The sequence below is a fragment of the Sinocyclocheilus grahami genome, unplaced genomic scaffold (genome assembly GCF_001515645.1).
Source record: "Sinocyclocheilus grahami isolate Dianchi unplaced genomic scaffold, SAMN03320097.WGS_v1.1 scaffold688.1, whole genome shotgun sequence".
Lineage (NCBI taxonomy): Eukaryota > Metazoa > Chordata > Actinopteri > Cypriniformes > Cyprinidae > Sinocyclocheilus > Sinocyclocheilus grahami.
In genome coordinates this window covers 174,804-190,834 of record NW_015505867.1, presented here as the reverse complement: position 1 = coordinate 190,834, position 16,031 = coordinate 174,804, and the positions used below count along the sequence as shown (strand labels likewise).

The window sequence follows — 16,031 nt, the reverse complement described above, 5'->3', positions numbered from 1 at the left end:
ACAAGTAACACATCTGTCCCTCACACTCCATCAAAGATTAGACAATCCTCACAGAGAGTGAAAGCAGGACAGAATAAAGTGAAAAAAGAGTGGCATCAATTTGTGTTACTAGGTCTTTCTCCTTCAAAGAAAGAGTGTCCTGTAAAGAATAAAACTTTGAATTTGGAAGGTGAAAAGAAAGTCCCTCTGTATTCAGTGGCAGTGACGAGATGGCTTTCATATGCAAATGCAGGAACTCAGTTCTGAGTGTTCACTGGCCAAACGCTGATCTCTCGCTGACCATCTGAACTGACAAGTGTCTGGCTAATGGATTCTGAGGGGAGTCAATCTTGCCAACTAAAACACATTTAAATTTCAATGATACCTTGAATGCAACATTTTTTTTACACAGAAGTTAGAGGTTACAGAAGCAACAGGTAATCACTCTGAATATGCTCAGAAAAGTGCAGGCTTCACAAACATTTACTAAATGTTAGCAAGAAGCAACGGAACCACATTATCACGAGTGAAAAGTATTCATTAAGAGATTGGAGGATGATTTATGTATATAACATGCAAAAGGAGAAATAGGTGTAGTGGCAACAAATTAAGAATTCATTCTCATGACTCAAGCCATGATTAATGTATTTTATTTTTAGTTTAATGTAATCCCCCATTTTAGTTAAACTGTGGTTAGTTAAATGTAGTTTAATTACATATGTTGAACTAATTTGTTACCTTGTTTTAGTTTAGCTAAATCATGCCCACTATTTAACTAAAATTGGGGGAAAAAATTAATAGGACTTTTCATACTGTGCTTAACCCCGGGTTATCGTTTTTTAACCCTGGATAAAGGGTTGCTTCACAATAATTTATAAGCGTTTGCAGTATTAACCTCACATTTCTGTGCCAAACACAGTAGTACAGTGTGAAACGATATAGTGTTAGAATGTTAAGTCTACATGCATTGTAGAAAAACATTTCAGCATTTGAGTGGAAAAATATTGAAATGGTGACTGATGGTTAACCTCGGGTAAAGTATAATGTGAGGCAAGATAACGTCTTGGTTACTGTTGTAACCTCTGTGCACTGATGGACGGAATGAGATATTGTTTCAAACAAACTCCTCCGAACACCTCTGATATAGGGGGCAAGATCAGACTCCAAGTGAGCCGGCCAGTGGCTTGCTCTGGAAGATGCACTGTTCCTCAGATACGATACGTTTAGACTGCCCATAACCAGTCTTACCACCAAATAAAGGCTTTCCCAGGGCTGAGGACCCCAAAGTCTGGGGCATCTTCCTGCATGAGCTCATCCTCAAGGATACTTACTGTGCTGCCGACAGGCCATGCAACCAGTCCACACTTTGACAGGTACCTAGAAGAACCCAAGCAGGGGCCAGCAACCACTGAAGGTCAGTGAATGGCCCACCATCACACCAACTCTCCAGTGGGAGTGCAATTTGTGGGACTAAGGTCACCCACACCAACCAACCTGTGGAGCGTCACATACCATGCAGATTGCAGCCATGACACACAAAATGTGACTGAACATTGACGGGCACCTCAAACTGAATTGGGTAGCCCAGCCTGATAACAGGGGCCAAGGGGCCACTCTGCTGGGGCCACACAATAGCACACGAGAAAGCGGGGTAAGCAAGTGGTGAAGGGTTTGTGTCCGTAGGTACTGCATCGCTGGTGCTCAACGCATGTCCATGAGATTCACTGACATAGTTTACAGGTGTAATATGCAGCGGATTAGAAATTTGCTCTTTTTACAGAAATCGCTCCATCCTGGCCCTTCACAGGGCAAATGAATGTGGTCTGTGCCATCTTTTGGATCAGACTGTAGGCGTTGAGCAAATGACCATTCGCTGGACCATCAACCTCAGGGATATTTAGAATCCAGCAGGATTCCTTATGGACCCCCTCGTGAAGCTGGAAGTAGGGTGACACCTGCAAGGTGGGTGGGTAGGAAGCTGGGGAGCCCTAGATCGTAACCACTTTTTTAAAATATTATGTTTCCAAAAAATAGACTCACCTACACCCTTTACACGTCACATTATACTCGTCACATACAACAAAGTACCAAGGTATTACCATGGTGATTTGAACATGAGTGCAACAGTGGTAGCTCCAGATACATAATCTTTAACGGTCTAATAACACGGCCTTGAATGGATTTTTGTCATAGTCTATGATCCCAATGAAAGGTTTAGCTGGGTATTACTACCAGTTTCACTAGAAATTATATTATACTTCTAGATTTTTATATAACAGAACTGCAGAAATGTTTTGAAAGCACTGGCTTTATTCCAGAAAAACATGAAATATTCATTTGAAAAAAGTGACCCACACACAAATTATTATTATTATTTATTATAGTACTCTACATAAGAAGTGCAAATACATGTTTATAAACCAGTAGAGGAGTGAATGTAGTCCAAATCTGCCTTCATCATTTTAAATAAAATACATTCTATCTTGTCACTGATATATAGAAAATATCATAAAAGATTAATTAGATATGAATTTTAAAACTCTGAGAAATAATGATTGCATTAGTTATTTGCATAATCAATATTGGTAAAGCCTAAGAGTGTAAGGCACATGTGTAGAAACTAAAGAAAGTGAGGGAGTTTATAAAACAGGAAGTGTTTGAAGAACACAGTTCAGTTTAAAAAGAAATGCCCGAAACACTTCACAAATTTGTCCATTGGCTCTGTAACAATATCACAGTTTATATTGATGCAGAATAAAGAATTAACCTTCAAAACAAAGCAACTGGTGACCTTTGTCACTGTTTATCGTAGATGCTGCCCCGGCTTTTGAATGCAACCGCAGGGTGTCAGCAAATTCTAAATTAAAACAAGATATTTTGCAGACACAAACGCATGTTTTTGAAGATGTAGCCCTGTCTTACAGTGCTGCAGGCCACGCAGTTACAAACACAAAGAAAACCTCTCACAAGCCCAAAGACCAAGTGTTCTCAATGTTTATTTTTTCTTAATTCACAGTAAATCTTTGTGCATAATGTAAAAAGAATTAAGTTAGTGCTCTCCTGTGAGAGACAAAGCAACTTATTGCCAAGCAAAAGATATACATGTACCTAAACTGCGCCTTCTACGTATTACAAAAGTGCAAGAGCTAAATAGAGTGATGACCAAGGCAACTTAGTTAATATAACTAACAACTATTCTGAACCGCCAGTGTTTTTGATTTTGCCTTTGCAAAGCAAGGCCTTTGTAAGGGAAACTATCTGCAGATGTCTTTCCCAGAATGCCACTTGCTCAATCGCTTGGCAATAAGATTTGGCTTCAGCTGAGAGGTTTTCAAGCCAGCTGGCTGTAAAGTTCAATGTTCTTCCTGATAACACTGTAAGTGAGAGAGAAGGAGACGTGCGCGGGGTGAGCGAGGTTATCCCAGCAGCACTCTTTGAAGGCGATCGGCAGGCACGCTGTTGTCATCGTCTGAGTCAGCGTCGCTCTGAGGGTTGGAGCTGCAGGGAGAGGTGCATTCTGGGGAGCACAGGTAGTGCATCAAGGGCAGGCGATACTTCCCACAGAAATCCACAAACTTGATGTGACGAACGCATGAGTCGAAGTAAACGCCTGGGAATGAGGTGGTGAAATATAACATGGTTAGAAATTGACTAAAGATCCATTCACACCAAAGACGATAACTATAATGATAAAGATATAGATTCGTCCAAAATTGAAAAGAATAGCAGAGTTCACATCACAAATATACTATATTACTATCATGTCATTCTATACCCAGACTTTTGTTCATCTTTGAAACCTAAGAGATTCAGTTCCTCCACTGAAGCAAAAATGTATGTTTATTTTGTAAAGACACTATAAACTACCATACCCATATCAATCAAACAGTTTAAGTACACACATTTGACTTGCTCTATATGCTGCATTCACTTTCAAACAAAGCAGCTTTCTACTGGTCAATGCAATGAATCCAACTTGTGACCAATCTGAACTTGTTGCGAAATCTATGTTTGGAAACATTTTGTGAAAACTGCATTTCACCCACGAAACATTGCCGAACAATGTTAAATGTGACCGCACCTTATGTATGTGTGTGTTGAACGTGAATAAAGGCAATCATGTTTCTTGGCTCCGCTCAATTCATGTGGATTACTTTTACAATCTCTTTATGAACTTTTTAAAGCTTGAAAATGTTGGTTGCCTAGACTTTCAAAAGGAGGGAGAAAATATGTAATATTATATATAATACTAAAAACGTTTTAATTCATATTCAGTAGATGAACGAAAGTCATACAGGTGGCGTTTTCATTTTTGGGTGAACTATCAATTGAGAGCACATTATTCTATATATGATCAACATACAAAACTGTATCCGTTTATTGTAATCATTAAAAGCACAAACTGTAATCGCTGCTTAGCAGGTTGTGTCTACATAACTAAGCACATGACGTTAACTAACCACAGAAAATGTATCATCTTACTATATAATACTAAAAACGTTTTAATTCATATTCAGTAGATGAACGACAGGTGGCGTTTTCATTTTTGGGTGAACTATCAATTGAGAGCACATTATTCTATATATGATCAACATACAAAACTGTATCCGTATATTGTAATCATTAAAAGCACAAACTGTAATCGCTGCTTAGCAGGTTGTGTCTACATAACTAAGTACATGACGTTAACTAACCACAGAAAATGTATCATCTTATATGCCATATTGACACTACTTTGATTCATCTCTGGCTGATAACAGAATACGACCCAAGTTTCACATTGAAGCAAGCATTTTCTGTAATGCTGCTTTCAAACAATACATATTGTGAAAAGTGCTATAGCAATAACTTCAATATATAAATTTATATGAACTTATATCTATATCTACGTATATAAACTAGTCTTTATATCATGTTTCTCCTCCCACCTGCACACTTGGGGTTGGGGCACTTGCTGGCAATGTCTAGGTAGTTGACTAGATGGCTTGGGAGGTCTTTATGCGAGTATGGAAGGTTCTTGCTTTTGATGGTTCGGCCAGCCAGCTCCAGCAGTGACGGGGGGTCGTAGGTCATGTCCTTGACGAAGCGTACGACCAAAGGATTGCCTCTGAGACTGAGCTCCTGAAGACGCACCAGGCTCAGGATCTCTCTCGGAAGATACGTCAGCAGGTTATTATGCAGACTAAGAGAGCGCAGGGAATGGAGCCTGTGAGGGTGGAAAGAACAGCAGGACAGGCAAAAAAAAAAATACATCTTTAATATTTATTTGATTATTATTACTACTACTACTACTAAGTACTGTAATATATCACAGAATATTAATACATACGATCTAATATTTATTATAAATGAAATGCCTAATATTTTATCATTTTTGGGATATCTAAGAAGAATCAATATTAGCTGCATTGTTATTTTAGTATAATTCATCTTACTATTATAGTTTGTTAATATTTTAAATGATATTTAATTATATATTTGTTTTAATTTTAGTAATTGTTGTGTTTTTGTCTATGTAGTTTTTTTATTACATTACATTTTATTTGTATTTATTTTAGTATTTCAAATTTAACAAAATAACAATCAGCTGAAATTTAAGATTTTTGCTTATTTAGTTTCCGGTAACAATAATAACCATGATGATCTGTTCAATGTTTATCATCAAAATAATTGCAATATGTTTTTTTTGACCAAACCGTGCAGCCCTGAAGGACAATTAGGCACACTCTGCTAGCAAGCATTTGTGTGACATCTCAGACTTACTTGTTGAGTTGAGGTGGGATGCTCTGGATACGATTATCACACAGAACTAGGTAACTGAGGCAGGGTAAGTTAGCTAGTTCAGCAGGGATGGAGGAGATCTGGTTACCGCCCAGATACAACAGCTCTAAGCTAGAGAGAGAAAGAAGGATTGTGAAGGGTCGCTACAAATGTGATAAACAAAATAGAAGTCAAAAAGACAATAAGATTGTTATACATGGCATTATGTTATTGGAATCTGGCATGGAAAAACTAAAGTAATAAATTCTGAAATATTAAAAACAAAATGTGCATCTAAAACCATTAAGGTCCTTTTTACTTTGTTTCATCATTACTAGGAAATCAACGGAAAGCACATTAAAGCAACCTTTTTGACTCCAAGGACCCCCTTTGACCAAGACAATATACAAAGACCCTCCTATCTAATCTGATATGTAGGCCTAATTAATAGCATTTAATTCATATATTTTACTTATTCGGGCACCCCTGGAAGTTTGCCAATGCCACCAAGTGGGCCCCTTCCCCCAGTTAAGAACCACTGCATTAAAGTACATTAAAAATCAACAGTAATTCTGCCCTATGGTTACTGCCACTGACAAATGATAAGGTAGAAGTGTTTTTATTCTGGTAAGGAAGTCTTCCAGAGAGGAAATGCAGACATGTGAAAAAATTGCCGCAAAGATGCAAAGGTTGGCTATGAGGAAATAATTTAACCTTCGGCTGTTTTTAAGTCAATACACATCAATGTTTCACGATAACGAAGATATCTTGTGCAAACATCCCTTTTGTTGTGTCATAAACACTTTTGTCCTAGACAACACATGTCCATGGAATGACTAGCTTAAAGGGGTGAAATTCGGATGAAATTTTCACTTTTTAAATTTTTTTTTTTTTTTTTAGCTTTTCTGCATTTAGTTTAATTTCTGGCGTGTCTGCCAGCTCAGAAAAGCTGAAAAGAAAACACACAGCCAGTTTGTTATGAGTGGTCTGGGTCTGAAACTGTATCATCCAGCGAGCTGTTTCAATCTGCAGCCGGTTTCTACGCAGATAGCTAGCTATTTGAATAAGACCACCTCCGAGTCCAAGGCAGCAAGGCACACATCTTGTGTCAACACCAAGCGGCAACCTCCCGCTCTCTCTCGTGAAGCCAACAAGGAAGTGACTTAAACTGTAATTCATCAACTGGCCGCTAGAGGCTGGCTGAAAAAGGGAGTCAATCCCATAAACTCCCCATGTTAAAATGCCCAACGTTACAGCAGAAAAAAGCATGTTTACAGCCTGGTTCAAAAAATGATTTTGGTCCATATAGCTAATTTTGCCCTTCACGACAACTGTGAGGGGGGTGAATTTTTTTAACTCATCCGTTTAAATTATATTAAGCCTTAAGGTTCTGCATAAGTACACTCTTAAAAATAAAGGTGCTTCAAAAGGTTCTTCAAGCGATGCCGTAGAAGAACCATTTTTGGTTCCACAAAGAACCATTCAGTCAAAGGTTCTTTAAAGAACCATCTCTTTCTTGCGTTTTTGTAATCTGAAGAACCTTATTTCGCCACAAAGAACCTTTTGGGAAACAGAAAGGTTCTTCAGATGTTAAAGGTTCTTTAAAGAACCATCTCTTTCTTGCGTTTTTGTAATCTGAAGAACCTTAGTTCGCCACAAAGAACCTTTTGGGAAACAGAAAGGTTCTTCAGATGTTAAAGGTTCTTTATGGAACCATTTAGACAAAAAGGTTCTTCTATGGCATCGTGAAGAGGGTAAGGGCGTGGCCACTTGAGTGACCGGTGGATTGCCGCTGCGGTCACCACCGTCGAGCTAGGTGGGCGTGGTTTCAGCAACCTGCTCCCGCCTCCTTGCCCATTTTCGATTATCCGGGAGTGACGCGCTGCCAAGATGGCGACGGCCCGCTCCACCCACTTTGAGCTTCAAAAACGCTCCTCATAAATCTACGGGTGACGTCACGGACACTACGTCCATGTTTTTATAGTCTATGGTCGACACACTCCACGAAAGAGAGGTGTGTGTGAGCAGTAGCTCAGTATCATTTAACGAGACATGCACCGAAACGGCTCGCTGTGAACAGCGCTGTTTTAGACAAGGTACAAAAAGTGTTGTTTTACACGACCACTGAGGAATTTTAACTAAAGTATGTTACAGACATTTCATGAAGACCCGAAAGAATCATACCAACTTGTGGAAAATGGGCATCCGATGTCCCCTTTAAGTGCATAGTTTTGCACCTTTGTCTTTTTGCCTCCATTCCAAATTTGTAATGTTGTGATTCATCTCAGAGCTGATTTAGCTCATGGCTTTAAAAAAAATCTTTTCTGAAATGGAATTCTTCCTCTACAAAAGAATGAAGCACTGAGAGCAAAGGAGCGAGTGAGAGATCTTCTACCGTTTTACCCTACAGGCCACTTTGTCCATTTGTTGTCCTCCCTGAAGAGAGGCATTCATTTTTTGCTTCAATACCTCATTCCCTTCGCCAACCCATCTCGGCTTAGTCTCTACAATTATCACAGCAGGCAGAGATAGCAAAGGGAAAAGAGGCCCAGATCTCTTGAAAAGGACCAACTCTGTGTGTAATGTGGGCCAACAGGGTACATCTCTTTATGATGGGATGGCTCGCAGCCAAGTCGGCCTCAGCAGACTCACGGTTCCAGCACAGCCACATGGCAAACTGATCCTGCAGCTCTGAGAGCTTCCTATTCACTCTCACTGTCAGTGCAGTGAACAGTGAGAACTAAAGCCCTAATCAGAGGCTTTTCTGTGGTTGGCTGAAAAGAAGCACTTCACTGTCATGACATTACAAGTATATTTCAATATAAGCAGATGATATTTGTATTATAAGAGCACTACCGTTCAAAAGTTATAGAAAGAAATCTCTTATTCTCACCCAGGTTGCATTTATTTGATCAAAAATACAGCAAAAATAGTAATATTGTGAAATTACAATTTCAAGTAACTGATTAATAATTTAATATACTTTAAAATGTCATTTATTCCTGTGATGGCAAAGCTGAATTTTGAATACTCCAGTCTTCAGAGTCACATGATCCTTCAGATTCTACAGCTGCAGACTACATGTAGACTCTATGATGTCTGTCTGCTGTTTCCCACATCAGTCATTGCCACAATCAGTTAATAACGTACCGTAATCATCAAGCACTGGGCTGGTAGACCGTGAGTCACGCTCTGGGAGCTCCATTTCCTTGACATTCTGAAAGGCGCTTATTAATATGCACGTGACTAAAAAATAAAGACTGATAAGTCTGATAAGGTTCAGAATGAACTTGCCAGCATAAGGAAGCAGGTATTTGGTAAACAAAGGTTAGGCAGAGAAATGCATTTGATAACTAGTAAACACTTCCAAGCCTTTAACCAAACTAACCAACGTCGAGATAAATCACATCACAAATTGTTTGTAAGACTACTTATTTTATGCCGCATGATCTCTCTGGTTAAAAGATATTATAATTTGTAATCTATTCAGTGCCTGATTTGAATATATTACTAGCTTAGCCCGTTAGCCTGTTATTAAATCTCATACTACCTTTGATCATCTGGTAAAAACATGCAAATAATAAAATGTGAAACAATAAACCTTTAGTATATTTATCGAGAATAAGATCACCAATACAGCAAACTGAAGCACTGTAACAGAGAACTGACAGCATACAAGCTACGCTTAAAACAGCTATACCCCCTGGGTCCTAGCGCAGACCCATTTTGTGTGGGGGTCCCGACTGATCAGGCCACTGTTCAATTGGCACTGTGACAGAATTACTGAGAAAGAGCTCGGAAACACTAAAGAAGCTGACATATTAAGGGAGATAGTCGTCAACATGACTTCTTTTTTTGCTCACATTGCACTTTGTTCAGAGCACAAGGTATAAACAGGGAAAAAGGCAGCCTTGTCTTTTGGATCATACCCTTCTGAAGTTGCATCAGCCAGAACATAAGAAGTACAGCACGTTACATTCCCAGTTATTTACTGATGAAAATGGTGCACAGTGTGTGTCATGTTATTGTGTCAGGCCTATTTCACATTCCTCTGCCGTTTCATTTTCTTTGACAAACATCCAGAGAAGAAGATTTGAGTCCCTAATAAATCAAAGCGGAAAGATGAGTCATATTCTGGTTTAAATATAAGAGCATGTCCTATAAATTATCTGTGACTGATCACAAGTCATATTATTTCAAAAGATGCATCACCAGTCATACTTTCGGACAAGTTGCGTAACTTATGCTGACTTCATATCCGGCTTCATGTACCTCTACAGTACCTCTCAAAATGCCTGCTATTGTGTAATCAGCCGCTTGCATAAGTCCATCAGCACAGCTGCTTCCACATAACACATCTGCCCTCATCTTTCATTAAATAACCAATAATCACCATTTTCAACACTGAACCATCATTAATCAGTCAAGCTACACATCAGCAGGGCCATTCCTGTTATACAGTATCTCTTGAACTCTGTAACTTCAGATATATGCTCCGGTCGAACTCAGACACTTAAAGTAGAAGCGTCTCAGAACCAGACAATTATAACTCGATTATTTATACAACTCAACGGGACAGAAATAAAGAGAGTTCGAGTATTTTGATCAGCGAGGGAGTTGCTACATAAATGCTAACACATTAGGTATGTTCACATTCAGTCCGTTTCGTGAATCCGAATAAATCCAATCCGATTTTTAGATGATGAAAGTTGTGTTTATATGAACCCGATTCACATATTTGTTTACATGTGCATTACATGTATTTATGAGCAAAGCTTAAGCGCACATGTAGCGCCACAGCAATAAGTGTCTATTGATAAATATAACAACTGCCACCAAAGGATGTAAGTTTACATGTGTTGGATCACTGTGCTCATAGCAATTTGTATGTGATCTACTATCTTTCCCAGATTCCCACCTAAAATTATGTCATTTCCTTGAGTGTGACGTTAGTAGGCGACTCGGAAGTTGGCACTCAAGCATATGACAAAAATGACAACATCCACTCGAGGTAGCAAAAATAATATTTATATATATATATATATATTTAAAAAAAAAACTTTTTTATAATGTAAAGTGCATTCAGTGAGATATAAGCCATGCTGCATACTCCGATACAGTAGGTGGCGGTATGCACCCGATAAGTCATGGTTGCAATCCGCCATAAAACTAAGAAGAAGAAGAGGTAGCAAAACATATGTATTTACAAAATTACGAGTTTGTTATTCCGTCCAAAACGTATAAGACTAGCGACACTTATCTACTAAACAGGCATGACCTCCAAAGTTGGGCTATTTAATCTTTAGACTTTAATTAGGCTACACCGAGCAAACAGACATATTACAAGTGCGCACAGCAGGATAGTAGCGTTAGCTGCCTCGACGTGCGATCCCTAGCGTTAGGGCTGCTCGCGCTGCTTTGAGAAAGTCGTGCAGGTGTTCGCGTGTTACCTGGCGAGACTCTCGATCTCTGCTGGGATGCTCTTCAGTCGGTTTCCTCCCAGAGACAGAGACTGGAGCCGCAGCAGCTGCAGACACGGGCTCGGCATCTCCTCAAACCTGTTCCCACTCAAATTCAGCACTTCCAGCTGCAGAGAGCCAAAGTGCTTGGGCAGAGAAAACTCATTTAAACGATTGTTCTTGGCTATGAGGGTTTTGAGTTTGGTCAGTCGGGTGATGTCCTCGCAGATGACCGACAGCGAGTTGTTACTGATGTCGAGAAACTCCAGGCTCGAGAATAAAGAGAGGGACTCGGGCAAAGCCGTCAGGCGGTTGTAGCACAGATGCAGTTGCGTCGTGTCTTTCCGTCGTTTCTCGCTGAGCGAGTCCAAGCTGTTACTGTTCAGATTCAGACGGGACAGATCTAAAACACCCTCGCTGCTGCTGGCTCCTTCAAATCCCTCCATTTTAATAGTCGATAACGGAAAAGAGACCCTCTTCTTCTGGTTAAAGCTGTTTCCCAACACTTCGAGCGAGTTTACTTCCAACGCCAAGCGTCCCGAACTTCCATGTGTAACCTAAATATTAATTTGGCAGCATTCACACATTACAGTCATTATCAAAGACGGCCCATCGAGCGCTCGCTATAACAGTCACGCTTCTGGGCTCAACTGGAGTTTGGCTCCGCCCAACTGAATTAACCCTTTACAGTGCTGCCAAACCCCTCCCTCAGAAAATCTCTAGAAGCACCCTGTAAAGTCTCCATTTTTCACAAAAAGTCGCCAAATATGAAAACAAAGTAAATACAGGTAAATTTGGTAAAGGAAAGTAAATATATATTATACTTCACAAATGATGACAGTATAAACAATATAACAAAAGATTAAGTATAACAAAAAATTCAGAAGTGAAATTAGGAAATGCTTGTGATCTGCAAGCACATCAAACATGACGGAAAGACACAAAAGACACCTAAAGTTGGGAATTTGTGTTATGTGTCACCAAAGTGCATCCCTGTCCTGCTCAAATACAACAGATAAGAGATATTATGATTCTCCAAAAACAAAAACTTTATTCATACAAACTTATTTCAGTCAACACACTCTATTACTACAAAGTAAGTGCAAAATACTGCATCCCAGCACACATGACACGACGATGCACGGTGTCTCTCTCTCAGTGTCTGGCTGACATGACTGTGCATGAATTGTGGTATAACTTTTGTGTCCGTGGTTAAAACAAGTGGTTCATTTTTTCTCCACCATTTTGATTGATGCTTATAATGAAATTGTGGTGTGCATCATGGCAGGCGTACTGGTGTGTTCACGGCGCAGACTCGTTGGCATGATTGAGAGCAAACCTGAGAGGTCATGGGCCTACGGCAGAATGTGGCCAAATAAAAAATCTCCCAAAAAATCGCTAGTTTTATTTGAATATAGCTAAAATAGCTCCTTGTCGCAAAAATAAATAAATAAAAAAGTCGCAGCTACAATGAGAAAGTAGCTAAATTTGGCGACAAAAGTGTCCGTGGTTAAAACAAGTGGTTCATTTTTTCTCCACCATTTTGATTGATGCTTATAATGAAATTGTGGTGTGCATCATGGCAGGCGTACTGGTGTGTTCACGGCGCAGACTCGTTGGCATGATTGAGAGCAAACCTGAGAGGTCATGGGCCTACGGCAGAATGTGGCCAAATAAAAAATCTCCCAAAAAATCGCTAGTTTTATTTCAATATAGCTAAAATAGCTCCTTGTCGCAAAAAAAAATAAAAATAAAAAAGTCGCAGCTACAATGAGAAAGTAGCTAAATTTGGCGACAAAATGCCCAAATTGGCAACACTGACCCTTTACTAGCGAGTTGCCTAACATGTATAGCCTACTACAAATAACTCGAACAAATTCCCCCCCTTCTCTTCTAGAACGACACATCCAGTCTCTTCTCTTTAAAATCCATGGAATTCATTTAAAAAACATGTATGTTCTTTAGTTTTTAGGGTGCTTTTGCTGGTTATGCAAGCACTTAGATTTCAGTATGCAAGAAGTCAGCGAGTTTCTTAACCCATCCATCATCTGGTTTATCTATAGGTCAGTTCAAGCTTGCAGTTTTCATAACTTTGGCTGTTTATTCTAGTTTATACAGATCTGTTTAATACAGAAATTCTACAAGGGAGTAGTACACTCATGCTGATATTTTGTCAAACAATTCAGATTTTGTAATTGGTTTCCCCCAGAAAAGTGTTTGCTATAGCTAAATTTATTACAATTGTAGCTGACATAAAGCTGAAATCAAATCAAATATTAAATATTAGATAAAAACCTAAACAACTTAAACGGACATTAGACATGTCGCCCTGGGAGCTAGTACTAAAGTGACTGAACTGAAGTAAAAATGAATAAATAACAAAAGCACAAATTTAGTAAAACTTTAATTATAATGAAGCTGAAAATATAAAAACAGGCTAATTCAAAATATTAATAAATACTATAATAGTATATAAATGTACTAAAATAACACTGGGAACTATATGGCTAATGGCACCATTTTCAGGCCTGTTTACCCTCACTAAAATTCAATAAACTAAAATAGAAATCTGTAGTTAGTAACTGCTGCCTTAAACTTTAAAATGATGCAAAGTTAGAATCAGCAGTGATTTAATGGCACTTTACGGACCACTGAAATAATTGAATTACTGGTGTAGAAACGGAGTATGAAATTATACAGTGGGACGAAATAAATCGATAAACACAAAGACATTAAAACATTGTGAAAACCTTTTAACAACTCGTTGTGCAAGAATGTCTCTCATGTAACCATTTCTTACAGCCACTTGTGAACTAAAACATGTAAGCCACATTCAAAATGGTTTTGCAGGATAGTATCTCTAAAAATGAAAAGATAAAAATGAAAAATCCACACGATAGATCATAACAAAGTTTTGCAAGTCTTAAGAGATCAACTCTCGTTCCTTTTATTTTTATTATTACATTATTATTAGCACAAATTACATTTCAAATAATAACCAGAGACGTGAATATGAATAAAACAGAGCGAGAGTTTTTACAATAAAAGATTTTAATTTTGCCCCATTGAATAAGACAATCATACAGACATATTAAAGGCAATTACTGTCTACCATAATACTGGAAAATTCATGTGCACTGTGTCCTATATTAGGTGGTTTATACCTACAGAAGAAGCCACTTTATCCATGGCACACTGTTTGTATTTATAAGGCACTCATTACCACAAAGGAGCCGTACTGTTAGTGGAATGAATTTAGTGGAAATTAAACATGCTAACACACACACACAAATGCATTTTGCACACATACACACACATTCTCTTAAGTGGCTAAGAATGCAACTACACTACAGAGGCAATAGCAACTCTAATCCTTATTCTGACAGTTCTTTTAAGTAACAGGTATAAAGTAGTTGCTGGGTCCAGAGTAGTGATATACCTGGAGGTTTTCGTACAACAATTTAAACATCAGGCTTTGGTTTCAGATCACTCCATCTGTACTCAGTCCCATCTTTGTGAGCTCAGCTGCTTTATTTTTTTAATAAATCTGGCTTGTTGGTTCATTTTGTCGATTCAACCCCAGCATCAGAATGGGACTGAGCACAGTGTGAGAGTTTCAGCATGAACTGCCTCTAGCAACCAAAAAGCTCAAGCGCATCTGTGCAGCTGTTTTCTACTAATGGAGGTGATCTACTCTAATCGAAGTCGCTAATGGCAGAAAAAGCATGTTTGTCAAGTATTAACAACATGGTGGGTTTGTTGTCCCATAATGATGTTAAAATTCGAAGGTATTGCCTGCTCTGTCCACTGAGCCATGCCGTCTCTGCTTCAAGTGTTTCATGTCCTACCGAGCATTATCTACCGTCTAAAGCAAGAGAGCAAAGCAGCAAACAGAGGAATACTAACATTAGCACCTTTACGAAAGGTCTCAAGACTATGACTGCCTTCAAGATGAGAGTGAAAGAGAGAGAGTGGCCATGACAAGCTTCATTTAGCTTGCATTTATATCCATCAAGCTCTTTCTAGCGTGTAGATGATTTAGCATGAGTATCTACCATCTGACTGAAGGATATCTCTCGTTTTGAAGCTCTAAAGTCAGAGTTTGATGGACGAACCCGTGTTGTTTTGCTCTCTCAGCATCACTCTCGAATCCTTTCCTCTTTTTTTTCTTCTTCTTCTATTGCCATTGTCTCAATCAAAAAAAACAAAAACAGAAAACACATTTCCACATATAACCGTAGACAGACAAACAAATAAACGGTATAAAGAATAATACATCAAATCAAACAATAGTGAATAAAACAAGGGCCCCCATAACAAAGTGCTGAGGCCTGTTTGGAGTGACACAATCAAACAATTTACAGCACTTGAAGACTCACAAATGAACATACAAAATGGTGAAAAGCTAATGAAATACATAGAAAAGTAAACCGCAACATAAAACACATTAACCAGAGAATAGATGCAGTATGGATAGCAATAAAAGTAATAAAATGGTGTGATTCTTCCATTAACAGTACATAATCTCAGGAATCCTGATTGTGATCAGTAAGAGAGGAATTCGTCCACGTCATCTCCCTCCTCGTGTCTGTCCTGGTTTAGACCTCCTTTGTGCTGGTCTTCATCTTCTCCACCGTCTCCTGATGGAGGCATACGTCAGAAGTCAGTCGTTTGTTTGTTTTGCCTCAGGCAAACTAACTGACAGCAACAGCTTATATTTCACATAGAAAATCAACAAGCAGTTAGTGTAACAGCCCATGAGGAAGGTCACCACCTGCAGTTTACAGCCCTCTAAAAAGTGTATTAGTCAGTTGAAATGACAAACTAAGTCCT

At 38.8% G+C, this 16,031-nt stretch overlaps 1 protein-coding gene across 1 annotated transcript; it reads right to left on the bottom strand.

The window, feature by feature from the left end:
* Positions 1-3,209: 3,209 nt before the first annotated feature.
* Positions 3,210-11,859, bottom strand: lrrc58b (leucine rich repeat containing 58b). The gene is made up of 4 exons (XM_016243351.1): positions 11,190-11,859; positions 5,743-5,871; positions 4,908-5,185; positions 3,210-3,589 (listed from the first exon to the last, which is right to left on the bottom strand). The coding sequence occupies exons 1-4, from the start codon at positions 11,642-11,644 to the stop codon at positions 3,396-3,398; spliced, it is 1,056 nt and encodes a 351-aa protein (XP_016098837.1). The 5' UTR covers positions 11,645-11,859; the 3' UTR covers positions 3,210-3,395.
* Between the last annotated feature and the right edge of the window lie 4,172 nt (positions 11,860-16,031).